The sequence below is a fragment of the Zophobas morio genome, unplaced genomic scaffold (genome assembly GCF_036711695.1).
Source record: "Zophobas morio isolate AGI-343-1 ecotype UQ-CSIRO unplaced genomic scaffold, CSIRO_AGI_Zmor_V1 ptg000041l, whole genome shotgun sequence".
NCBI lineage: Eukaryota > Metazoa > Arthropoda > Insecta > Coleoptera > Tenebrionidae > Zophobas > Zophobas morio.
In genome coordinates, this window is record NW_026972146.1 from 1320312 (window position 1) to 1344657 (window position 24346).

A 24346-nucleotide genomic window follows, 5' to 3' on the forward strand; every position below is an offset into this window, starting at 1 on the left:
ATTGGACATGGGATGATTTATATGATGGAAACATTCATCAACAAAATATTTACAAAACAAAAACTAGCAAAGATTTATAAAAACAAAAGATCTGGTGTGAAATAAACTTGTGCAAATAAAAATATTGCGTGACGTTAAAACTGTAGAGCCTGAAAATTTACATGAGATTTTTGCCACACAAAAATATCCAGTCATCCTTGCGAGGAAAAAGCGTCTCGGTGATGCTGTAAACAAACTATTAGCAATTTTGTGTGAAGAATTAAGAAGTGTTATAGAGTAACACTTACGTATTAGCATCCAGAAACTTATTCATAACTGGTAAACAAAGGTTATTATCCTGACTACGTGAATTTCATGAAATCTCCTAGAAAATGTCTGTTACATTGGTTAGAACCAGTTAACGAGTAAAATCCTAACCTGTCGGTGAATTTACAAACAATAAAACAAATGTACAGCACGTGTAGCGCAAGAATTAGCTGTGCGTGTTGGGGAAAACATTTCATTTTCGTAAAAACCAAAGAAACTAACTAACGTGCTTACACTAGCACAAACATACCCAGACTATCGCTTTCACCATGTTTTTTTCCGTCATGTCTACCCAAACCGCCCTCTCATAACCAACCCTCTAACTAACAAACAGAACTACCAACTACCCTCAAGCGCTAACATGCACATGGTTGCCTATGTTTAACGATTTTTTTGTTTGAATTTTTTTTTTCAAATTCAAATTATTCAAACGTGATTTCGCGCCGGTGTTAATTAAATTCAGCGCGAAAATTTAATTCAAATTATATATTTATATTAATAAAAATGAATCCAAAGATTATAGATTAGACTCTATCCAAACCCGCCCCCGATCTCAATTCTCAATTGCGATGAATTTTTCATTCGTTGTCAGATCGAGGGGCGGGGCTTAATTGCAAGATCAATATTTGTCTACAAGAATTTACCATTTTAAGTTTCTTGTTTTGGAAAGATGACTGCGTATATTAAGAAAACAAGGCAAAATATATGCCCCGCCCACCCACCCTATCTCAAATGTGATGATTTTTTTTATTCGTCGTCAGCCAAGAGGGCGGAGCTTCACTGCAAGATCCTTATTTCTCTACGAGGAGTATCGTGTTCTTCAAAAAGTACTATGTATATTAAGAAAAATAAAGCCAAAGATTAGGTCCCACCCATTCCCGCCCTGACCTCAATTAGCAATTGTGATGAATTTTTCATTCGTTGTCAGATCGAGGGGCGGGGCTTAATTCAAAGATCCATATTTATCTACAAGAATTTACCATTTTAAGTTTCTTGTTTTGGAAAGATGACTACGTATATTAAGAAAACGAGGCAAAATATATGCCCCGCCCACCCACCCTATCTCAATTGTGATGATTTTTGTATTCGTCGTCAGCCAAGAGGGCGGAGCTTGACTGCAAGATCCTTATTTCTCTACGAGAAATTAAAAACATGATGTGGTTCAAAGAATACTATGTATATTAAGAAAAAAATAAAGCCAAAGATTAGGCCCCACCCATACCCGCCCCGATCTCAACTGTGATACATTTTTCATTCGTTGTCAGAACGAGAGGCGGAGCTTAATATTTATCTAGAAGAATTTACTATTTTAAACATGTTGTAAGTTTCTTGTTCTAAAAAGACAACTACGTGGTGTGTTAACAAAAAAGGCGAGATATAAGCCCCGCCCACCCACCTTATTTCAATTGGGATGATTTTTTTTTTAATCGCCAAAGCAGCGGAATGTAATTGCAAAATCCTTATTATTTCTCTACAAGATTAAGCCCCACCCATATCTGCCCTGATCTAAATAGTAATGACGTTTTCATTCGTTGGCAGACCTAGGGGCGGAGCCTAAATGCAAAATCCATGTTTCCGTACATATATTTACCATTTTAAACGTGTTTTAAGTGTCTGAGAATAAAAACAAAATCATACTCAAACGATACTCAAAAACATGTTCTTAATTTATTGTAAAGAAATGAGTATTTTGCAGTTAAGCTCCGCCCCCTTGGTTCACGGCGAATAAAAAAAAATCATCACAATAGAGACAGGGCGGGTGGGCGGGGCTGATATTTTGCCTTTTTGTTTTAATATGTGTAGACTTCTTTTCACAACATGAAACTTAAAACATGTTTAAAATGGAAAATTTGTATAAGGAAACATCGATTTGGCAATTAGGTTCCGCCCCATAATTCTGTGCAAATTATTAAGAAAAAAAGGCAAAATATAAGCCCCGCCCACCCAGCCTGTCTCAATTCTGATGATTTTTTTTTATTCGTCGAGAGCCAAAAGCGGGAAATTTAACTGCAAAATCCTTATTATTTCTCAACAAGAAAGGATACAACAAATTACAATTGAGATGGGGTGGGTGGGCGGGGTTAATATTTTGCCTTTGTTTTTAACATACGTAGTATTCTTTTTTTTCACGATACTCAAAAACTTGTTTTTAATTTTTTGTAAAGAAATAGGTATTTTCCAGGTAACCTCCGCCCTCTTGGTTCACAGCGAATAAAAAAAAATCATCACAATTGAGACAGGGTGGGTGGGCGGGCTTACACTATAATTTTTTGTTTTAATATGTGTAAACTTCTTTTCGCAACAGGAAACTAAAAATTTAAGATGGAAAATTTGTATAAGAAAATATCGATTTTACAATTAGGCTCCGCCTCATAATTGCAAAATCCATACTTCCTTGCAAAAATGTACCATTTTAACCATGTTCTAAGTTTCTTGTTCTGAAAAGATTGCTATGTATATTAAGAAAAAAAGGCAAAATATAAGCCCCGCCCACCCACCCTATCTCAATTCTGATGATTTTTTTATGCGTCGTAAGCCGAGGGGCGGAGCTTAATTGCAAAATCCGTATTTTTCTACGAGAAATAACCATATGAAACATGTTTTTAAGTAATCGTGTTATACAAAGAAAACTAAATGTATTAATTATAAAAGAAAACCAAATGAGAAGCCCCACCCATCTCGATCTCAATCGTGTTGAATTTTTCATTCGTTGTCAGACCGTGGGGCGGAGCCTAATTGCAAAATCCATATTTCCGTACATAAATTTACCATTTTAAACGTGTTTTACGCTTCTAAGGATACAACAAATCATTACAATTGAGAAGGGGTGGGCGGGCGGGGTTAATATTTTGCCTTTGTTTCTTAATATACGTAGTATTCTTTGAATAATACGATACTCAAAAACTTGTTTTTAATTTCTTGTACAGAAATAGGAATTTTGCAGGTAAGCTCCGCCCTCTTGGTTCACGGCGAATAAAAAAATCGTCACAATTGAGACAGGGTGGGTGGGCGGGCTTACATTTTGTCTTTTTGTTTTAATATGTGTAGACTTCTTTTCACAACATGAAACTTAAAGCATGTTTGAAATGGAAAATTTGTATAAGGAGATATCGATTCTACTTTTAGGCTCTGCCCCCTAATTACAAACTCCGTGCAAATGTTGCAGTTAAACCATGATCAGGTTGTTTGTTTGTGAAAAGATGGCTATGTATATTAAAAAACATAAGGCAAAATATATGCCCCGCCCACCCGCCCTATCTCAATTCTGATGATCTTTTTTATTTGTTGTAAGCCGAGGGGTAGAGCTTATCTGCAAAATCCTTATTTCCCTACAAAAATTTACCACTTTAAACGTGTTTTACGTGTCTAAGAATAAAAAAAATGAACGCAATTGAGACGAGGTGGGTGGGCGGGGTTAATAGTTTGATTTTTTTTTTAATAAATAGTATTCTTTGAATAACACCATACTCAAAAACATGTTTTTAATTTCTTGAAATAAGTATTTTTCAGTTAACGGCGAATAAAAAAAATCATCACAATTGAGACAGGGCGGGTGGGCGGGCTGACATTTTGCTTTTTTGTTTTTATATGTGAAGACTTCTTTTCACAACATGAAACTTAAAACATGTTTAAAATGGAAAATCTGTATAAGAAAATATCGATTTTACAATTAGGTTCCGCCGCATAATTTCAAAGTTCTAAGGTTCTTGTTGTGAAATGATGGCTATGAATATTAAGAAAAAAAGGCAAAATGTAAGCCCCGCCCACCCGCCCTCTCTTAATTCTTATGATTTTTTTTATTCGTCGTAAGCCGAGGGGCGGAGCTTAATTGTAAAATCCTTACTTTTCTACGAGAAGTTAGCTTGTAAAATATGTTCTTCAGCGCTCGTGTTATACAAAAAAAACTTAATGTATTAATTAAAATCCATCCGTCTCGACCTCAATCGTGATGAATTTTTCATTCGTTGTCAGCCCGTGGACGGTAGTAGAAGACTACTAAGAAAAAGGGACAAAATCTAAGCCCTTGTAGTTATAATACTTACTCTATTTTTTGCTAAACACCATAGAAGACCCTTCAAGATTATACACACAAACCGTAGCCGGCTCGATCCACATTGGAACTTGTATAGTGTGTTGCATACCTTAATAATTTCACAACTTTAATTCTTCTCTCTACACGTTCTTTTAATAAACAAACTTCCAATTTTATGACCCCAAACACCATATTTATGTTTTGTGGACACCAAAAACCAAATTTTTGATTAACACATAAATGTCTCAGAGGAAAAACATTTATTTTCATCAGTAATTACATTCTATGAAAGCCACTCTGAAGCGTTTCCAAGCAATTTGTGCAGTTGTTGCGTGCACCCGAATTTCCTCTCTGTCAATGTCCGTACTTATCATTAACGAAGATTAAAAAAAAATCACAATGTAAAGTTCGTTTTTAGCCCCATTTGTTTAATGAAAGCGCAAAACCCATACCCATCTCCCCTAAACAACCCCTTTGTACTTAACCGGATTAAAATCCATACCATCCAAATCTCGTTTGTCAATCACTCCTGTCACAACCATGGAAGACGGTAAGTTGAATTAATAACGGGGTCACAGTGCAATCCCTGCCTCGCATTATCAATAACGTAATAAGATTCGAATTTTCCGTCACGCCAACAATCCCGGGCACGCGATTCTTGGAATTCCCTCATTCCATTCCCAGCTCGCCCAGTTGGTTCAACAAGTTAATTGTTATGATCGCGCCCGCGACGAATTCCCCAGATTTCGAGTACGTGGTGGAGCGAAAGCCGCCCCAAGCCATCTGCTTCGGCTCCAGGCTGCCCCGAAACACCAACCTCATCGGCAAAGGGTTGTCCGGTTACCAGAAAATGCAAGCCATGGAGCTGTTCCCCAACATCGGGCCCGGCCAGTACAACACCCAGAAGTACAAGACGGCGATGGAGAGGGTGTTCCGGAAGGTGGCGGGCAAGGGCGCGGGGGCGCTGGCCAGCAACGAGCCCAGGTTCAGGGACAAGATTTACATGCGGACGCCGTCGCCGACGAGGTACAACGTGGCGGCGCCGTGGGGGCCCCAAAGCGCGGGGAAGGCGCCGTTCGGGAGCAAGTCCAGGAGGGTGACGATGGCGGGGGATAAGCTACCAGGGTAAAAGTTGAAACCGCTTGGAACCCGACTGTCTTTATTTTTTTTAGTCCCGGGACGTACAATATAGCTACGAAGAAGTGTCGAAGGACGCGGTTCATGTACAATTTTGGGCACCCGACCATGATACCCTCGATCGAAATCGTGTGTGTGAGTAGAGCCACGGACACTTGTGTCAAGTGCGAGCAGATCTGCGCTGGTGACTACTGGCACAAAGATCACGCCATTTTCTTGTGCCACTTGTGCTGGGAAGAGGAGAAGCGCGGCCGCGAGCTCTACAACGAGAAAGAACTCAACACTTTCGAGGTACTAATTTTACTCAGGTTGTAAGCGGGATTTATAAACTTGCTGTTGACGTTGACATAAGTATGGTAAATTTTTGATCAAAATGTACTTGCCCATCCCCCCTAAAAAATTGATTACGTCACCACTAATATTGCTGAATAAATCTTATACAAAGTGTGTAAAATATGATCAGTCTATGCTTGTAATTTATCATTTCATTCATATCTTTTAGATTTGCTTATACAGGGTGACTCAAAAAAATTAATCAATGCGTGAAGAAATGCAAAACTGAATACTTTGAAATTTTGCAGACGCTTTAAAGTTATTGTAAGCATGATAAATTGTTAATCAAAATATATGTTTATTCCCCCACGAAATTGATAACGTCATCTCATAATTTTGTCGTGAGCCAAGAAGGCGGAGCTTAACTGCAAAAACATGTTTTTGAGTACCGTATTGTTCAAAGAATACTATGTATATCAAGAAAAAAATAAAGCCAAGGATTAGACACCACCCATACCCGCCCCGATCTCAATTCTCAACTGTGATGGATTTTTCATTGGTTGACAGATCAAGGGGCGGGGCTTAATTGCAAAATCCATATTTCCTTACAACAATTTACCATTTTAAACGTGTTTTAACTTTCTAAGAATAAAAAAAATCATCACAATAGAGATGGGGTGGGTGGGCGGGGTATATTTTGCCTTTGTTTCTTATTATATCTAGTATTCTTTGAAATATCACGATACTCAAAAATATGCTTTTAATTTCTTGTAAAGAAATAAGTATATTGCAGTTAAGCTTTGCCCCCTTTGTTCACGGCGAATAAAAAAAATCATCACAATTGCGATGGGGTGAGTGGGCGGGGTTTATATTTTCCTTTGTTTCTTAATATGCACAGTATTCTTTGAATAACACGATACTCAAAAACATGTTTATAATTTTTTGTAAAGAAACAAGTATTTTGCAGTTAAGCTCCGCCCTCTTGGTTCACAGTGAATAAAAGAAATCATCACAATTGAGATAGGGTGGGTGGGCGGGCGGACATTTTGCCTTTTTGTTTTAATATGTGTAGACTTGTCATTATAAACTCCGTTGCCGAGTTGCCGTTGATAGTAACTTTGATGTTTAACTTTAGCCATATTTAAAGTGGTTGTAGAAGAAGTGGAGGATTTAAGTTGATTACTACAAAAATGTATCATTTTAGACATGTTTTAATTGCTTGTTGCCGAAATAAGTCTACACATATTAAGAAAAAAAAAGGCAAAATGTACCCCCGCCCACCCACCCTATCTCAAATGGGATTATTTTTTTTATTCGTCGTGAGTTAAGAAGGATTTACCATTTCCTAGAAGAATAGGTCATTTGTCAAAATGAGACTGATTTTGGCAAATGATTTATTCTTCTAAGAAAATAAAGGCTGTGTGGGTGAGACTAGTACTTGCTAAAAATTAAAAAATTAAAAAATGGCGAACTGAAAACCCGGAAAATTGTACAACTGTATAATAGAAAATCAAAAACTGGAATATCGAAAAATTGAACAAAAAAAAAAAACAAATCTCATAAAATCGAATTCGAAATTCCAGTTTCCAATTTTTTTTTTTTGGATTTTTCAACTTTTGAATATCTCATTTGATAATTTGTTTGGCAGTTTTGCTGTTTTTAATTCCAATCTTTTGATTTTTCAAGTTATAACTTTACAATTTTGGAATTTTTTGATTTTTAATTTTTCAAGTTCTCAAGTTAAAATTTGATTTTCGGACTATACAGTTTTACAATTTTCCAATTTCTCATTTATTCGATTTTTCAATTTGTCATTTTTTAATTTTTTAATTTTTTATTGTTAGCATGTACTAGCCCCACCTACCCAGTCGTTATTTTCTTAGAAGAATAAATCATTTGCCAATATCAGTTTCTTCTAAGAAAGGGTACTAAGCCCACCCACCCTTTATTTTCTTTGAAGCTTGGGTCAACTGCCAAAATCAGTCTTATCTTGACACGTACTAACCCCGCCAACCCACCCTTATTTTCTTAGAGGATATGTGATGTTTTAAGTTTTTTGTTCTGAAAAGACGACTACGTAGTATATTTAGGAAAAAAAAAGATGTGCCCCGCCCACCCGCCCTATCTCAATTGTGATGATTTTTTATATTCATCGTTAGCCCAGAGGGCGGAGCTTAACTGCAAAATCCTTATTTCTCTACGAGAAATTTAAAACATTTTTTTGGGTATAGTGTTGTTCAAAGAATACTGTGTTATATTAAGAAAAATAAAGTGAAAGATTAGGCCCCACCCGTACCCGCCCCGGTCCCAATTCTCAATTGTGATAAATTTTTCATTCGTTTTCAGATCGAGAGGCGGGGCTTAATTGCAAGATCCATATTTCTCTCGAAGAATTTACCATTTTAAACACGTTTTAAGTTTCTTGTTCTGAAAAAACGACTACGTATATGAAGAAAAAAAGACAAAATATAAGCCCCGCCCACCCGCCCTATCTCAATTGGAATGATTTTTTTTAATCGTCAAGAGCCAAAGTAGCGGAATTTAATTGCCAAATTCTCATTATTTCTCTACAAGAAATTACCATGTAAGACATGAGACTAAGCCTCACCCAAACCTGCCCTGACCGAAATAGTAATGAAGTTTTCATTATTTTGCGGACATAGGGGCGGAGCCTAATTGCAAAATCCACATTTCCATAAAAAAAGTACCATTTTAAACGTGTTTTAAGTTTCTAAGAATGAAAATAATCATCACAATTGAGATGGGGTGGGTGGGCGGGGTTATATTTTGCTTTGTTTTCTCAATATACATAGTATTCTTTGAACAACACGATGCTCAAAAACATGTTTTTAATTTCTTATGAAGAAATAAGTATTTTGCAGTTAAGCTCCGCCCCCTTAATTCATGGCGAATAAAAAAGACCATTACAATTGCGATGGGGTGGGTGGGTGGGGTTTATATTTTCCTTTGTTTCTTAATATGCACAGTATTCTATGAATAACACGATACTCAAAAACATGTTTTTAATTTCTTGTAAAGAAGTATTTTGCAATTAAGCTCCGCCCCCTTTGTTCACGGCGAATAAAAAAAATCATCACAATTGCGATGGGGTGGGTGGGCGGGCTAACATTTTGCCTTTTTGTTTTAATATGTGCACACTTATCATTTATAAACTCAGTTTCCAAGCTGCCGTTGCTGGTAACTCTGATGTTCAACTTTTGCCATATTTAAAGGGGTTGTAGAAGAAAAGTGGAGGATTTAAATTGATTACTACAAAAATTTACCATGTTATAAGTTTCTTGTTGTCGAAATAAGTCTACATATATTAAGAAAAAAAGGCAAAATTTAGCCCCGCCCACCCACCCCATCTCAATTGTGATCATTTTTTTTTATTCATCGTGAGTTAAGAAGACGCAGCTTAACTGCAAAATCCTTATTTCTCTATGAGAAATTAAAATCATTTTTTTGAGTATCGTGTTGTTTATAGAATACTAGGTATATTAATAAAAAAATTAAGCCAAAGATTAGGACACACCCATACCGGTCCCGATCTTAATTCTCAATTGTGATAAATTTTTCATTCGTTGTCAAATCGAGAGGCGGGGCTTAATTGTAAGATCCATATTTGTTTAGAAGGATTTACCATTTTAAACATGTTTTAAGTTTTTTGTTCTGAAAAGACGACTACGTAGTATATTTAGGGAAAAAAAATGTGCCCCGCCCACCAATTGTGATGATTTTTTATATTCATCGTTAGCCCAGAGGGCGGAGCTTAACTGCAAAATCCTTATTTTTCTATGACAAATTAAAAACATTTTTTTGAGTATCGTGCCATTCAAAGAATACTGTGTTTTGTTTAAGAAAAATAAAGTGAAAGATTAAGCCCCACCCATACCCGCCCCGATCCCAATTCTCAATTGTGATAAATTTTTCATTCGTTTTCAGATCGAAAGGCGGGGCTTAATTGTAAGATCCATTTGTCTAGAAGAATTTACCATTTTAAAGATGTTTCGAGTTTCTTGTGCTGAAAAAACGACAACGTAGTATATTTAAGGAAAAAAAAATGTGCCCCGCCCACCCGCCCTATCCCAATTGTGATGATTTTTTCTATTCGTCGTGAGCCAATAAGGCAGAGCTTAACTGCAAAATCCTTATTTCTCTACGAAAAATTAAAAACATTTTTTTGAGTATCATTATTCAAAGAATACTATGTATATTAAGAAAAATAAAGTCAAAGATTAGGCCCCACTCATATCCGTCCCGAGCTTAATTCTCAATTGTGATGAATTTTTCATTCGTTATCAGATAGAGAGGCGGGGCTTAATTGCAAGATCCATATTTGTCTAGAAGGTTTTACCATTTTAAACATGTTTTAAGTTTTTTTGTTCTGAAAAGACGACTACGAAGTATATTTAGGGAAAAAAAATGTACCCCGCCCACCCGCCCTATCTCAATTGTAATGATTTTTTTTATTCATCGTGCGTTAAGAGGGCGGAGCTTAACTGCAAAATCCTTATTTCGCTATGACAAATTAAAAACATTTTTTTGAGTGTCGTGTTGTTCAAAGAATACTGTGTTATATTAAGAAAAATAAAGCCACCTACACCCGCCCCGATCTAGATTCTCAATTGTGATAAATTTTTCATTGGTTTTCAGATCGGGAGGCGGGGCTTAATTGCAAAATCCATATTTGTCTAGACGAATTTCCCATTTCAAACATGTTTTCAAGTTTCTTGTTCAGAAAAAACGCCTACGTATATTAAGAAAAAAACACAAAATATAAGCCCCGCCCACCCCCCTATCCCAATTGCGACGATTTTTTTTTAATCGTCAAGAGCCAAAGCAGCGGAATTTAATTGCCAAATCCTTATTATTTCTCTACAAGAAATTACTATGTAAGACATGAGATTAAGCCCCACCCATACCTGCCCTGACCGAAATAGTAATGAAGTTTTCATTATTTGGCGGACGTGGGGGCGGAGCCTAATTGCAAAAGCCATATTTCGATACTCAAAAACATGTTTTTAATTTCTTATGAAGAAGTAAGTATTTTCCAGTTAAGCTCTGCCCTCTTGGTTCACAGTGAATAAAAAAAATCATCACAATTGCGATGGGGTGGGTGGGCGGGTTTTATATTTTCCTTTGTTTCTTACTATACACAGTATTCTTTCAATAACACGATTGTCAAAAACATGTATTTAATTTCTTGTAAAGAAATAAGTATTTGGCAGTTAAGATCCGCTCTCTTGATTCACGGCAAAAAAAAATCATCACAATCGAGACAGGGCGGGTGGGCGGGCTTACATTTTGCCTTTTTGTTTAATGTGTATATTTCTTTTCATAACATCAGACTTAAAACATGTTTAAAATGGAAAATTTGTATAAGGAAATATCTATTTGCAATTATTCCCCGCCCCATAATTGTAAAATCCATATTTCCTTGCAAAAATGTACTATTTAGTTTCTTGTTGTGAAAAAATATCTCTGTATGTTAAGAAAAAAAAAAGAGGCAAAATATAAGCCCCGCCCACCCACCCTATCTCAATTCTGATGATTTTTTTTTATTCGTCGTTAAGCCGAGGGTCGGAGCTCAATTATAAAATCTTTACTTTTCTACGAGAAATTACCATGTGAAATGTGTTTGTTTTTAAGTAATCGTATTCTACAAAAAAAAAACTAATAAATGTAATTAAAATGGAGAAGCCCCACCCATCCGTCTCGATCTCAATTATGATGAATTTTTCATTCGCTGTCTGACCGAAGGGCGGAGTTTAATTGTAAAATCAATACTTTCCTGCAAAAATGTAAGCCCTTGTAGTTATAATACCTAATCTGTTTTTGAGACAAATAGCAACAAATCTTGTTCATTTATCGAGAACTATGTTTAACAATGCATAAGTACTGACAGGAAGCAACAGTGAAAAAAATGATGGCAGCGATTTAGAATATGAGGGTGATTAATAAATGGCTTAATATCAAAATTTAATTTTTGCGGAATTAGTGCTATTAACCAGAAAACGTTGGCAGCACTGCACACTACCGCAATTTGATTGGTTGAAAACCCAACGTCAACAACGTCAGCGACAAGTTTATAAATCGACCTATAATTTACTTGTTCTAGAAAATCCGCAACTGCTTCTTCGCCCACGACCACGAAAACACCACCGCCGCCATCCGCCGCCTCCCTCCCTCCAAAATCAACAAGAAACTACGCTTAGAAAATTACTTAGACCTTTATATTAAATGTTAAACGTAAAAATGCACACTAATCACTCGATTTTGTATCACTGACGCTGCCTTCGCCCTCCGACCGTCCTTCGGCCACCGCGCTGGTCATCAAACATCCGAACTTCTGCGCCATCTCCCGACTAAACGAAGCACTAGAGTGTAAATTGGGCCTCGAGCCGCAATCGAGCTCGGTCAAGAGCGCCTCCGTGTCCAGTCGCCCCTCGGAGCAGCCCGACACGTACCGACTCGACGCCTCACCCGACATCAAACTCAGCTTCTCCAGCATCTGATCCAACTTCTGTTTACTCTCAGTCATGTAGTGATCCGTCTGGAGCAACCCCACCTCTTTGTCGTCCTCCAAATTAAAACCGTGACCCTCCTTTTCGAAATCGAGCATGTCGAAGTCGTCCTCGATACACAGAGTGTTGATATCGCGCTCAAACTCGTCGGCGACGTCGTCGTTGGAAGTGTCCGACTCGTCGTTGGTCACCTTAGACAGGCGTAACCTTAGGCGCTGAGTGATTTCGTCGAGTTCGGTGAATTTGCGCTTGAGGGCGCGGCCGAGCAGCTCGCCGGGCTCGAATGGGGGCTCTGGGGGCTGCACAGGCGCGCTTGACTCCTCCGGGGTTTTAGGACAGTGATACTTGAGTACGTTTTCAGAGGGAGTCACGTGGATCTACAACAACAATGAAGTTCGTATGGTTATTAAATAATAATAATAATGATAAGAATAGTTACATTAATTTGTCCGTTGCACTTCTTCGTTAAGTCGTTGATATTGAACCACCCCTGCACACTTGGCAACCCCGCCGCCAGCACCGTCAAATCAACGGCGGCGAAGCCGATCACATGATCCGCCTGCATGTTAGGTGTCATCGTCGTATTGGTGGATTTGCGCCACACCTTAAACACTAGAAACTTCTGATTCTGAAACAAACCAATCAGTCACGACGCGTCGCAGTGTTGCCAACTCACGTCCGTCAAATACTCTACAGGTAAAGTTACATCACATTTGAACTCCCACTTCGGGGTCGTACTTTTCGGTACTATAGGTGTGATTTTTAGGTCGCCGGTGTGGTCTTCGAACGTCACGTAGGTGCTCGGTAGGATGTCTTCGTGTTTGGCGTTTCTGCCCTTCGAACGTTTCGATTTACATTTTCGCCGGCTTGGTAGATGAAGGGCGCTGTTTATGACCACCTGAGCCCTAAACGAGTCCTTGTCTTTGGGGGTTTCGCTCGAAAGCGCTTTCTGTAATGAGTCGAGTAGATCCGAAGTGCTGCGAATCTCGGGACCGGTGTTTGTACCCGACTCGACGGTGCGGTTCTTCTGGGCTACCATTTGCTCCAGGAACGATTCGATGTCTTTTTTGGGTTCCATGATCGACTGGGTTGCTACGTCGACGGTTTTCGGGACTAGAGTGACTTTAGCTTTGACCGTGTTGGTTTTGAAACCTCGCTCGGTTTCAAGGTTGTCGATTTGCTCCTTCGTGCCTAACGCGACCAAGAATTGAGCTTGTCCGACCACTTCGCCGTCGTTGGGGTTGTACACGGTCTCCCAGCCATCGGTACCAACGACTGGAAGCTACCACAAAATTACCCTGGTACCACAATACCACAGACCATTAAACAAATAGGAAGACAGTTCATTGCCATTGAATCGTATAGTCTAGGAAGCGACACTAGCGCTGCGCGAGCGGCTGGAGCAAACACTCATTCGCTTATACTCGTGTAAATTTCGTAATAGATCGTGTTTACTGTCAACAAATATCTCCTTTAACGTCATTCAAATTCAAACGCCAAATTATAATTTTTTCAAAAGGTTTTCAGTAGTAAGTTTGGTGGCTATTATATCTGCTATTTTTAAGTCATATTAATATAGTTTTACTTGCTTCAGATACAACGGAAATGAAAATTATTAATAAATATCGATGCAAAGTTCCAAATTGTCCGTCAGTATACGCAACAGGAATCCACAAGAACAAAAATAAACATTTTTTTATTTTTCCTAAATCTCCAGTTCAAAAACAAAAGTGGATAGATACCATTAATGCCTCCTGCACAGAAAAAATTGTTGTTAATTGTAAAAAAGCTTACATTTGTGAAGATCATTTCAGTAAAAATTACTTTACGAGCACCGCACAAACGAACCTTCATAAATACGCAATTCCCACTATTTTTAAGGACAGTAGTCAAGCTGTGATTAATACTAATGGTGATGGGTATTCCAGTAAAAGTGAACAAAAAAATTATAAAATTTTTATTTTTTTAGTCGGAACTATTCCGGAATCTGAGTATGATGGTAGCGTAAATTCACAAAGACGCAAACGACATTGTGATACTCTCACGACAATATCACATACTCCGAAAAAAAGAAAATATTCACCCAGTGTTTTGAAAAAGGTAGGATGCAAAAGAGTGGACGACTTAACTCCTAGAGAGCAAACTTTATTTAGAATAACAAAACGCCAGAAACAGGCAATAAACAGATTAAATTTAAAATTATGTAAATAAAAAAAAAACTTGGATCTTCTAAAACGTGCTCCCCAAAATCATCTAATTAACATTTTACAAGAAAATTGCAATTCTGTAAGTGCAAGCTTCATAAAATCCCAATTTGATAACATGAAAAAAAAATTCCTAGATGGTCAACTGAAAATAAAATATTTGCCTTGGCTATGTACAAAAGAGGTCCAAAATGTTATCGCTTTTTAAAACATTTTTTCAGACTTCCGTCAAAAACAACTTTGTACAAATTTTTGAAAAATATACCTTTTGAATGTGGCGTGAATGACGAACTATTTGATAAGTTAAAAATGAGAATTGAGAAACTGAAACCAAGAGATCGATTATGCAAGCTTATGTTTGATGAAGTGTCTTTATCTACAAATTTAACCTATTCGAGATCTACTGACAAAATTATTGGTTTTGAGGATTTGGGATCTTTAGGACGAAATAAAAATTATGCTAACCATGCGTTAGTATTTATGATACAAGGTATTAGTTCCGGATGGAAACAACCAATAGCGTACTATTTTGTTAAGGACTCTATTAAAAGTATAAAATTAAAACTAATAATTAAAGAAATTATTAGCAAACTTAATATGGCCGGCGCAAAAGTCATATGCACCGTTTGTGATCAGGCCAGTTCGAATGTAAAGGCTCTACGTTTGTTAAAAGAAGAATCAAATGTAGAGTATAAGGAACCATACTTTAAGGTAAATTCAAAAAAAATTGTATGTTTATATGATAGTCCCCATTTATTGAAATCATTAAGAAATGCTCTCCTTAAATATACGATTTATTATGATGAAATCAAGAAAGCTAAATTTATGTATTTGAGACAAGCTTATCAATTTGATAGTACTCGAAGATTTCAAACTTTGCATAAAATCCGAGAACCCTTTCTTTACGTGAACAGATATAGATTAGTAAAGATGAAAGTGTCAATTGCAGCAAAAACACTTAGTGCCAGTATGGCAGCTGCACTTGAAACTCTAATAGATTCAAAAGAAAATATTCCTTCAGAAGCAATCGAAACGGCTTTCTTTGTAAAAGACGCAAATGATTTATTCGACAGTTTCAACTCCACTGGTATTAATATGCGTAACAACCACTGCAATCCAAAGCTAAGATGTGCTTTAACAAAGAAATCCGGTCATTTTGATTTTTGGAATAAAATGGAAAAAAAATCGAAAGTTGGAAATTTTATGACGAAGTACGTGGTCAATTCAAAACAACTATGCCCTTTAAAGAAGGTTGGTTAAATAACATTCGTGGAATTAGACTTCTTTGGCAGATGTGTGAAAAAAATTAATTCAAATTTTTGCGAACAAGAATGTTGAAAATTTATTTTCAGTGATACGACAATACGGTTCAGGAAATAGTAATCCATCGTGTTTTCAATTTATATCGGCGTTAAAAACAAGTATTTTGAATAATTTGATAGCATATCAAGCATATGGTAAGAATTGTGAAGAAGATGTAGGAAAACTTCTCGATAATCTTAGAATATTTTTATCCTCGTCATCAAAACCAACAAATTTTCAGTTTACAGAAAATATCAATGAGTTGGTAAATTTAGAAAATTCTAGCTCAACTAATAGAGCTGCATTTAAAGATTTATATGATCTTCAGGCTATTACATATGTTTGTGGCTTTTTAATAAAAAATTAAAAGCTATCACATGTAAAGACTGTAAAAATTGTATAATTGCACAAAAAACCGAAGAACATCATATTTTCACTCTTTACAAAGAACAGGATCAAAAATTAAGGTTGAAATATGCTACAAAAGAATTTGTAACATGCTTAGCTGAGATTTACGATACCATAGTCTTCTTTTTAGATAATTTTGGAGAAGTTCCAAATATTGCAAGAAATTTAAAAGAACATATAACAGCAACAATTAACTTTACTTGGATTAACTGTGACATTCATATTGCTGATTTAAGAACGGAAATTATTAATTTGGCAGTGCGTCTAATAATAAATAAAAAATTGACCAATCTGCAAAAACAATTTGAAGTACATAATCGTAGAAGAATTAATAATTCAAATAGGTTTTAAAATTAACACCTACCCGTAGTTTCAAGAGTTTTTTTTAAGCAGTTTGTAATTAGATTATTTTTTTTAGGTATTTCGAAATGAAATTGTTTTTCTTTGAGAGTTGTTTTGTAATTTTGTCATTGTTATCAAATATATGTTTTTCATTACTGAATTTAGTTTCATTTTTATAGAATTAAAATTGTAATTAAAAATAAAATTACTACTGTAGTAATTATAATCTAGTAATCAGTGGATTTAATTCATGCAGGAGCTCGAGCAGCGCTGTAATCGCCACATTAAATCGTAGTGGTTTTTGAACGTCTTTCTATTTGCTTAATGGTCTGTGCACAATACCAACCCGTACCTTTCGCTCCGACAAGTACCTAACAATAATCGGGTTTCTGTACGCCAAGTAGAACTGGTGCAAAGGAAGCTTGGATAACCCGATCAAAAAATCCTTCTGACCTTTTTCAAAAAACTCCACTACCATGAAATTCTCACGCAAGGTTAAGAGAAGTTCGTCTTCACATACTAGCGGGAATTGCTACAAGTTCACCGGTAGAAATAAAACAAAAATAAATTAGAACAAACCTGGGAAAAATTATATATGGGGTTGGAATCAAACGCCACCAATTTACTAGTGCAAACGTCATCAGACGCAAACATCTGACACGTCACGTACGAATTCAACGCTTCTCGTGAGAACTGAGCTTCAGATACGTAGACGAAACCGAACAGAACCGGTTTTTGAGGCCGCAACGTATCAGGAACCGGTTCCACGACGTGCAGAACCGGTTCCGGTTTTGATATGATTTGAGGTTTTGGATAAACCGGCTGCGGCTTTGATATGAATTGTTCAGATTTTGATATGAACTGGTTTCTGTGCGGTTGTCGGTTAGATTGTGCTAGTTCGGTTTTAGAAGGGACTAGTTTGAGCTTAGGAACGAAGTGCTCAAATTTCGGTTTTTGAGTATTTTTTTGGACTGCAGTTTTTTCGTTGTTGTTGTTGTTTGTGGTGTAAAAGTCTAGTTTTTCGATAAAGTCCGACTCTGTACTGCTAAGATCGTCGCTTCCTAGGACTATTGAGTTTTCTTTGTTGGTGGTGACGGCGTCTAGAATTAAAATTAGGTTTTTTTTGGTCACACTAGAATTCAGTTGTACCTAAAAATTCCTTCCCGAAGTAGAGGCGCCCACACCCCAATTGTATCGACACTTTCAAGCCCCCCACGGTAATCGGGGCTTTGTCGCTCAACCTAATCGTGAGTTCTTGATTACAAACGAAATTTTTACTCACTTCAAAGGAACTAAAACTGAACTTAGCAACCCCCAAAGAAACGGGTTGTTTCTGCTTAAAATTACGAAAACTCAAGCGAAACGTAATTACGGCATCTTCTAACTTAACTTTAGTTAAATTAATATCATGTACTGAGACTTGTTTAAAATTAACAGCTGCAATTTTTAACGTTACTATTTATAACAAGAATTTAAAATATGTAATACCTTGTCCGTGTGTCCTGCGTGAACACAGTCGTACCACGTTAGCGGAATCTAGCCCCGAATCCACCTTAGTTTTGACTTTTTGGTGGTTTTTGACCAGAACCTCTGGAATTTGATACTCTAAAAAAAACGTCTGTCCGACTCCCGCCGCTTTCTCTTTGATTAAACTATCAGCGACTTTCTTATCACCAGCTTGGTTCAGAAAGACACTATTTACGGAAATTTTAACCGAATCCACGAACTTCAAGTGGCTGCTGACCTCGCTCTTGTACCGTTCTTGGATTTTCTGCGTGATTTCGTTACTTTCGCGCTTCAAGTCGCATTTTAAATCCTTCTCTTGATACTCCACACACGTTAAACAATCACACGGTTCCTCGCTCCCATAGGTCCTATCCGTCACCCGACACAGGTCAGCCGCAGACATCGACCGCAGCGTCTCCAGCGTGACAATCTCGTCCTCCCGGGACATCGCGTCCCCTTGGAGGAAAGCCCGAATTTTCTCGTTGCTGTCTTTGGGCAGATCTTCCAGTCGCACCGACTTACTTTCCTGGTAGATGACGTCTTGGTTAAACGGGTCGTTGTTCAAAATCGCCTGCACCATGGCGCTCCGCAGCCGCTGCCCCCGATCCAGAATCTTATCCACCAGCTGGGCGTCGATTTTCCGCGAGTTATAACAATTAAAACACGACATTCCGACCCTTCTTGAGTTTGTATTTTGCACGACTGTCAATCAAGTGTCAGTTGTTGCCAACGCAAACCAAAAACCCTGCTTGACGTCCTGGACGATCGATAGCGAATTGGTGGCGGTTTTGATTAAAAATTCACAAACCCGAATGATTTTTCGCGTTAATTGCGGAAAAGTGAAAGGGGGAGATACTCACCGGGGTTGAAGTCCGTCAAGTTTCGCCAGAAAAAGCCGGAGATCGGACACCCCCACTCGCATGCTGTGTAAATAACACGACTGCCAACATGGCCCGAACAAATTATTCACGATTTAAAAAAAAAAGATTTTGGTTGATTTTGCGGTTTTGTTGTTGTATTTTCAATGTCTGGGGTTTGGTAAAATAAATGGGGGTACAACGTCGGAATAAAAAAAAAAATAATGACTAGTGGGATGCTAAAAACTTGAGGCACAGGGGCGGGCTAGCCCTTTCGACCGACTCGACTTTTAGAGCCCGGTGTCAGTACAAACAATTAAAGTGGTTTTATTGACACCTTTTATAATTATAGATTTCTATTTTGAGTCTTCAGCGGCTTGAACAATGCCAAAACCGGGATAATAAGTATTCGTCAAAATGGCGTCTTAGGCCATCTTGTCCACAACAGATGTAGGTACGGGGCGTGGATTTCGCGTCAGCCGGGCCTGGCGCGCCTCTCCAGAGGTCAATTGCTCGTGCCTCCGGCTGCGAAGACAAAGATGCCACTATGCACGTTGTCGTAGGGGAGCGTGGGGCGAAGAGGGTGCAGCACGCTTTGTTTTGAAGAAGTAACAGTGCAGAGTTGGTGTCCAGACCATATCGATATCTCCGACAATCGGTAAGTGCTTTAATAATTGAACACCTTCCGGATCCGGAAAGAACAGAAGGGTGAATTTCGGTCAACGGCAGGATGCGTCGGGGCTGTGAGCGCATATCCGTCAGGGTGTATTAAAAAATCGATATTCGGGCTGACTACAATAGAACAAATGCTCAGTGCCGGCCTTTTAGCGTCGAAAATGCGTCGTTTTACAGATGATGAGTGATAAAACCGAAGAGAACATCGAGAAGAGCGACGACAAGAAGGACATCGAGATGGAAGAGAGAGAGAAGATGTTAAATGCCGAGAACAAGGCGCTGGAGAAGGTGGAAGAAAGCGGGGAAGAGAAGAAAGTGAAGAGCGACATCAAGGAGGGGATGGAGGTGAAGCCGAAGAAGATCCCGATCGGGGGCATACAGATGCCGGGGTTCTTCACGAGGAGCAAGTCTAAGGAGAAGTGCAAAGTAAGAATAGCGCACATATGGGGAACAAAGGGATAATTAAACGGGGATTAAGTCGCCAGCGACACGTTTCGGGCTTTATTGACTCTTCATCGGGACGATTTTATTATAGGATTTTTATGTTGTTCAAATTTTTTATTTAGTTCAGAAAATTGGTGAATTTAAAAAGTCGTTATGACGCTAACCTTGATACCGAAACCCTACAACACTCTGTGCTATGTTTAATTTCCGGGGGTTATTTTATTGCCAACACAGGTACACTTGTAAAATTTCTAAAATTAATTTTGAGAATAATTTTCGTGGTAATTGTCGGAGTAATTCAGTGACCTGTAAAACGGGTCTTAATAATTGAGAACAATTTTAGATTTAGAACCCAATCAGCCATATTTAAAAAAATGTTACCTAGATTTTTTGAAAAAATTAAAAACAATTATTTTGCGAACTTTCATTTGTGGTAACTTCTATACATTAAAATGTGTATGTGTTTTGATACTCTTTTTTTTTGTGATTCTCTACGACATCCAATTTTTTTAATGACACTATATTTTTTTAGAGATTCTTGTAGAGCTTGTTTTTTAATTCACTAACGTACTCGTATCATACTTTAACCACCCATACTTCGTCACTGTCTATGATTCGAACGCATTTTTTTACGAACGCACTCTTTGTTAAATTTCTTATATTTGGTCTGTAATACGCTTGTCATTCACCTATGACGAAAAACTGATTAGTAAATAATTACTTCACAAATATGAATGCATGAAGACTGTGCCTATATTTGTAGCGACTTTTCCCATTTGAAAGTATTCCGATCATCATTATTTCAGCAAGGACATGTATGTCAATTCCGACACGTTTTAAGTTTCTTGTTGTGAAAAGATGGCTATGTACTTTAAGAAAAAAAAAAGTAAAATATCAATTACAAATGACCAAGTGGGTTCTATATACATCCATTAGTAAAGACAGGTGTCTCAACTATTTAATGGGGGAAAATTACCCCTTACCATCGAAAATATTCAGTTTTTTTTCGAACAGGATTTTCAGATGACGTCATCAGTGTTTTGGAGGGGTAGCAAATCAATTTATTTGAACGTATTATTTTAAAAATGCTAATTTATGGACACCCCTTTTGCAATCCAGGACGACGACCAAGAGGTGGAGGGCTCCGAGCTGATCGAAACCAAAGCCGCCTCCGAGGATGTGCCCCCTCAGACGCGCATTAAGCTCCCCAACCCCTTCCGCAAATCCAAAATCCTGGGCGAAGAAGACAGCGACAAACCCCCTGAAACCAAAGAGAAGAAGAAGCTCCTGGACACGATCCGCCTCCCCCTGGTGTCAGTTTTCCCCAGAAAGAAGAAAGACGACCAGAAACTGGAGAGCCAGACCGCGCAGGCTGGTCTAGCCTCCATGGAAACTCTAGACGACAAAAGTACGGACGATAAGGGTAACGACGAAATGAAGACTGTGAACTTGGACGAGAAAAAAGACTTGGAGGCGCAGGAGGCCGTCGAGGAGACCACCTGGAGGCAGAACCTCAAGACCTACAGGGTGGCCATCAGTGCTGTGCTCGTTTTTGTGTTGATTTTGATCATTGTGGCTGTGGCGATCCCCAGAATGTCCCTGAAGGAGGCGCTGGTCAAGGATGGACGGTTCGTGGAAACCGTGACCAGCTGCGGGAAAGTCGAAGGGTGAGTTTGTAACGAAAAACTTATCAAGTTGTCTCCAAGCCAGAAATAGCTGATGTCGTCATTGCTTAGTTCTGTGTGTAAACAGAATTATTGATGTGGATATTTGTATGACGTGGCTGAGAGCGATGATTTAAAATTAAAAATTAGTTCAATAATGTAGGAAATTGCACCCACATTCCTAATTTTAAATTTCTAACGGTCATGTTTGATTACGACATCGAGTGAGACAAATTGGTGCTAAAATTGTCATCAGTGAGTAATTGGATAACGTCATCGTAAGACTTGCTACTTGTACAGAGTGTTCAAAAATAACTAATTGTTTTTTGAGTTTCTCGTTTTATTGCAAAATTTGAATATTCAAACTTCAATTTGACATTTGTCGTACCAACCAAAAAAAAAAAAAATCCAAATTCACCCCTTTCCAGTCTCGCGAAACCAGCTGAAATTGTCATCCTAGTATGTAATAGGGTGTCCAAAACTCTAAAAATGAACACAACTTTGAATTTCTCGTTTTATTGCAAAAATTTCAACTTCAAATGTTAGAATTTGACATTTGTGTACCAACCGCGCCAAAATTCCCCCAAATCAAATTCCAATTTAGCCCCCTTTTGCAGGCTTGTTGAAGACAGCGCCATCGCCTTCCGCGGCATCCCCTACGCCCGCCCGCCCACCGGCTCGCTGCGCTTCAAGTACGCCCAGCCCCTCAACAACATCGACTTCTGCTGGAACGACACCTTCAAGGCGCACAACGCCAGCGCCCCCTGCTTGCAGATCCACAGCGACGGCGCCGTCTCGGGCACCGAGGACTGCCTCACCCTCGACGTCATCACCCCCTACGTGCGCTACACCGACCCGCTGCCCGTTATCGTGCTCATCGGCGCCGACAGCTTCATCGGCGACTCCCCCGGGAAGCTGCGTCCGTCGGCCCGCTACGCCCGCTCCAAGGACGTGGTGTTCGTGCGGCCTAATTTCCGCCTGGGGGCGCTGGGTTTCCTCGCCCTGGACGTGCTTTCCCAGTCGGATTACCCGCACACGTCGGGTAACTACGGGTTGTCGGATATCCTGGAGGCGCTGAAGTGGGTGCAGTTGAACATCCAGCACTTCGGCGGGGACAAGGAAGCCGTGACGCTGCTGGGGCACCGCGCCGGGGGGACGATGGTGACGGCGCTGGCGACGCTCCCGGACGCCGATAAGTACTTTGCGAGGGCGTGGGCGGCGTCTGGAGGGGCGCTGTTCCCGAATAAAACGCGCCATGAGGCGGAGAACGAAAACGGGACTTTTTTGCAGCTGGTGGACTGCAAGGATGCGGAGTGCTTGAGGGGGCTGGACGCGGAGGAGCTAGTGAGGGCGGTGGAGGACACGTGGAGGAAGCCGCAGCCGGACTTGCCGAGCCCGGACGAGGAACCGGCGAAGAGGCACGAGTGGCTGGTGCTGGACGGGCGGATCTTGAAGGAGTACCCCGCGGAGGCGTGGACCAAAAAAAAAATCAACCTGGTTAGTAGCTTCATTTTCGTAATTATTATTAATTGTTGACTTGTAGGTTGTCGGGAGCACGGCTCACGCCGGCGCTTCCCAGAAGCTCCTCCTCAAGCACAAAGAGTGGACTCCGTTTCTGGTGAAGAAACACATCCAGGACTCTTTTCTTTCGACTAAGAACTTATCAGAAAGTGCCCTAAAGCTCTACCCTCACACCTACAAAGGTCTCAGCGCCATGATCTCGGACATACGCACCGTGTGTCCTTTACTGGCTATCACCAGCAAAATGCAGGAAGTCCCGTTTTATGTGGTGACGCAGCCGCGGGGCGAGCAAGACGTGGCGGACGTCGACTCCGACATGGACGCCATTTTGGGGCGGTACGAGCCGAAGACGCCCGAACAGAAGCGGTTTTTCTCGGCGATGCAGGGGCTGTTTTACCACTACGTGTGGTTCGGGACGGTGGAGCACGGCGAGCTGGGGAAGCGGATCCTGGTGGTGGGTCAGGATATTCTGGCCGACGCCAGGTACTCACACTGCGCCTTTTGGATCAATAAAGGCGTGGTTTTACCGTATGCAGCTCTTGATTAATTTATTGTATGTGTACGACGGCCGCGGGTGGGGGCGGCGGCGGCCGCCCCCACGCGGGGCCGTTTTAGGCCTAATTTTTGATCTCTTATACATCATTGTTGAAAATTTGCCAAATGTACGACACGTTTTTATACTCAAATTAGGTTTAGCAATAAATGTGAAGCTTGGAATGTACTGAGATGAAGTCCAATTTAATCGTAATTACCCGATATTATATTTTGTATTTTATTTATATGAGCTTTTGTAACGATATACACCTTGTACTTGATTCTGTGAATCGATTTTATTTATGAACGAAATGTACCTTTTCTATTTACTTAATAAATGATATTGATTGTACGGCGAGTGTATAGGACGATTTTTCGATTTTTTCACCTAGTTCCAAACAGACTCAAAATTGTCATTTATAAACTCCGTTGCAAAGTTGTTTCTTGTTGTCGAAATAAGTACACATATTAAGAAAAATAGACAAAATGTAGCCCCGCCCACCCACCCCATCTCAATTGTAATGATTTTTTTTATTCGTCGTGAGCCAAGAAGGTGGAGCTTAACTGCAAAATCCTTATTTCTCTACGAGAAATTAAAAATATGTTTTTGAGT

General features: G+C 39.2%; 3 protein-coding genes across 4 annotated transcripts; 2 read left to right on the forward strand and 1 right to left on the reverse strand.

Annotated features, from left to right (window-relative positions):
* Positions 1-4660: 4660 nt before the first annotated feature.
* On the forward strand, positions 4661-12016 carry LOC135141059 (uncharacterized). 2 transcript variants are annotated; one of them, XM_064071923.1, is made up of 4 exons: positions 4661-4889; positions 5083-5464; positions 5512-5767; positions 11871-12016. In XM_064071923.1, exons 1-4 carry the CDS (start codon positions 4880-4882, stop codon positions 11997-11999), a joined length of 777 nt encoding a protein of 258 aa, XP_063927993.1. In that variant the 5' UTR covers positions 4661-4879; the 3' UTR covers positions 12000-12016. The 2 variants fall into 2 exon arrangements, with proteins under 2 accessions (XP_063927993.1, XP_063927992.1); XM_064071922.1 differs by having other exon boundaries at positions 4661-5464.
* Positions 11972-18959, reverse strand: LOC135141058 (C2 domain-containing protein 3). The gene is made up of 8 exons (XM_064071921.1): positions 18899-18959; positions 18021-18795; positions 17682-17969; positions 17112-17632; positions 16885-17064; positions 12953-13558; positions 12716-12904; positions 11972-12653 (listed from the first exon to the last, which is right to left on the reverse strand). Exons 2-8 carry the CDS (start codon positions 18706-18708, stop codon positions 12015-12017), a joined length of 3111 nt encoding a protein of 1036 aa, XP_063927991.1. The 5' UTR covers positions 18709-18795; positions 18899-18959; the 3' UTR covers positions 11972-12014.
* Positions 18960-19432: 473 nt separating this feature from the next.
* Positions 19433-24085, forward strand: LOC135140950 (neurotactin). Its single transcript, XM_064071707.1, has 5 exons — positions 19433-19553; positions 19748-19996; positions 21134-21681; positions 22296-23175; positions 23222-24085. The coding sequence occupies exons 2-5, from the start codon at positions 19748-19750 to the stop codon at positions 23744-23746; spliced, it is 2202 nt and encodes a 733-aa protein (XP_063927777.1). The 5' UTR covers positions 19433-19553; the 3' UTR covers positions 23747-24085.
* The last annotated feature ends 261 nt before the right edge of the window (positions 24086-24346 follow it).

What these genes read in the sequence shown, in the direction of transcription:
- LOC135141059 (XM_064071922.1), top strand. Translation starts at nt 5,055, where the DNA reads ATGATCGCGCCCGCGACGAATTCCCCAGATTTCGAGTACGTGGTGGAG. An exon ending in GCGGGGGATAAGCTACCAGG is followed by an intron (nt 5,465 to 5,511) that starts GTAAAAGTTGAA and finishes TATTTTTTTTAG; the next exon opens with TCCCGGGACGTACAATATAG. An exon ending in AAGAACTCAACACTTTCGAG is followed by an intron (nt 5,768 to 11,870) that starts GTACTAATTTTA and finishes TACTTGTTCTAG; the next exon opens with AAAATCCGCAACTGCTTCTT.
- LOC135141058 (XM_064071921.1), bottom strand. Translation starts at nt 18,708, where the DNA reads ATGTCGTGTTTTAATTGTTATAACTCGCGGAAAATCGACGCCCAGCTG. An exon ending in ACGCAGGACACACGGACAAG is followed by an intron (nt 17,970 to 18,020) that starts GTATTACATATT and finishes TAAAAATTGCAG; the next exon opens with CTGTTAATTTTAAACAAGTC. An exon ending in CCATATATAATTTTTCCCAG is followed by an intron (nt 17,065 to 17,111) that starts GTTTGTTCTAAT and finishes GTGAACTTGTAG; the next exon opens with CAATTCCCGCTAGTATGTGA.
- LOC135140950 (XM_064071707.1), top strand. Translation starts at nt 19,748, where the DNA reads ATGATGAGTGATAAAACCGAAGAGAACATCGAGAAGAGCGACGACAAG. An exon ending in AGTCTAAGGAGAAGTGCAAA is followed by an intron (nt 19,997 to 21,133) that starts GTAAGAATAGCG and finishes TTTGCAATCCAG; the next exon opens with GACGACGACCAAGAGGTGGA. An exon ending in CCAAAAAAAAAATCAACCTG is followed by an intron (nt 23,176 to 23,221) that starts GTTAGTAGCTTC and finishes GTTGACTTGTAG; the next exon opens with GTTGTCGGGAGCACGGCTCA.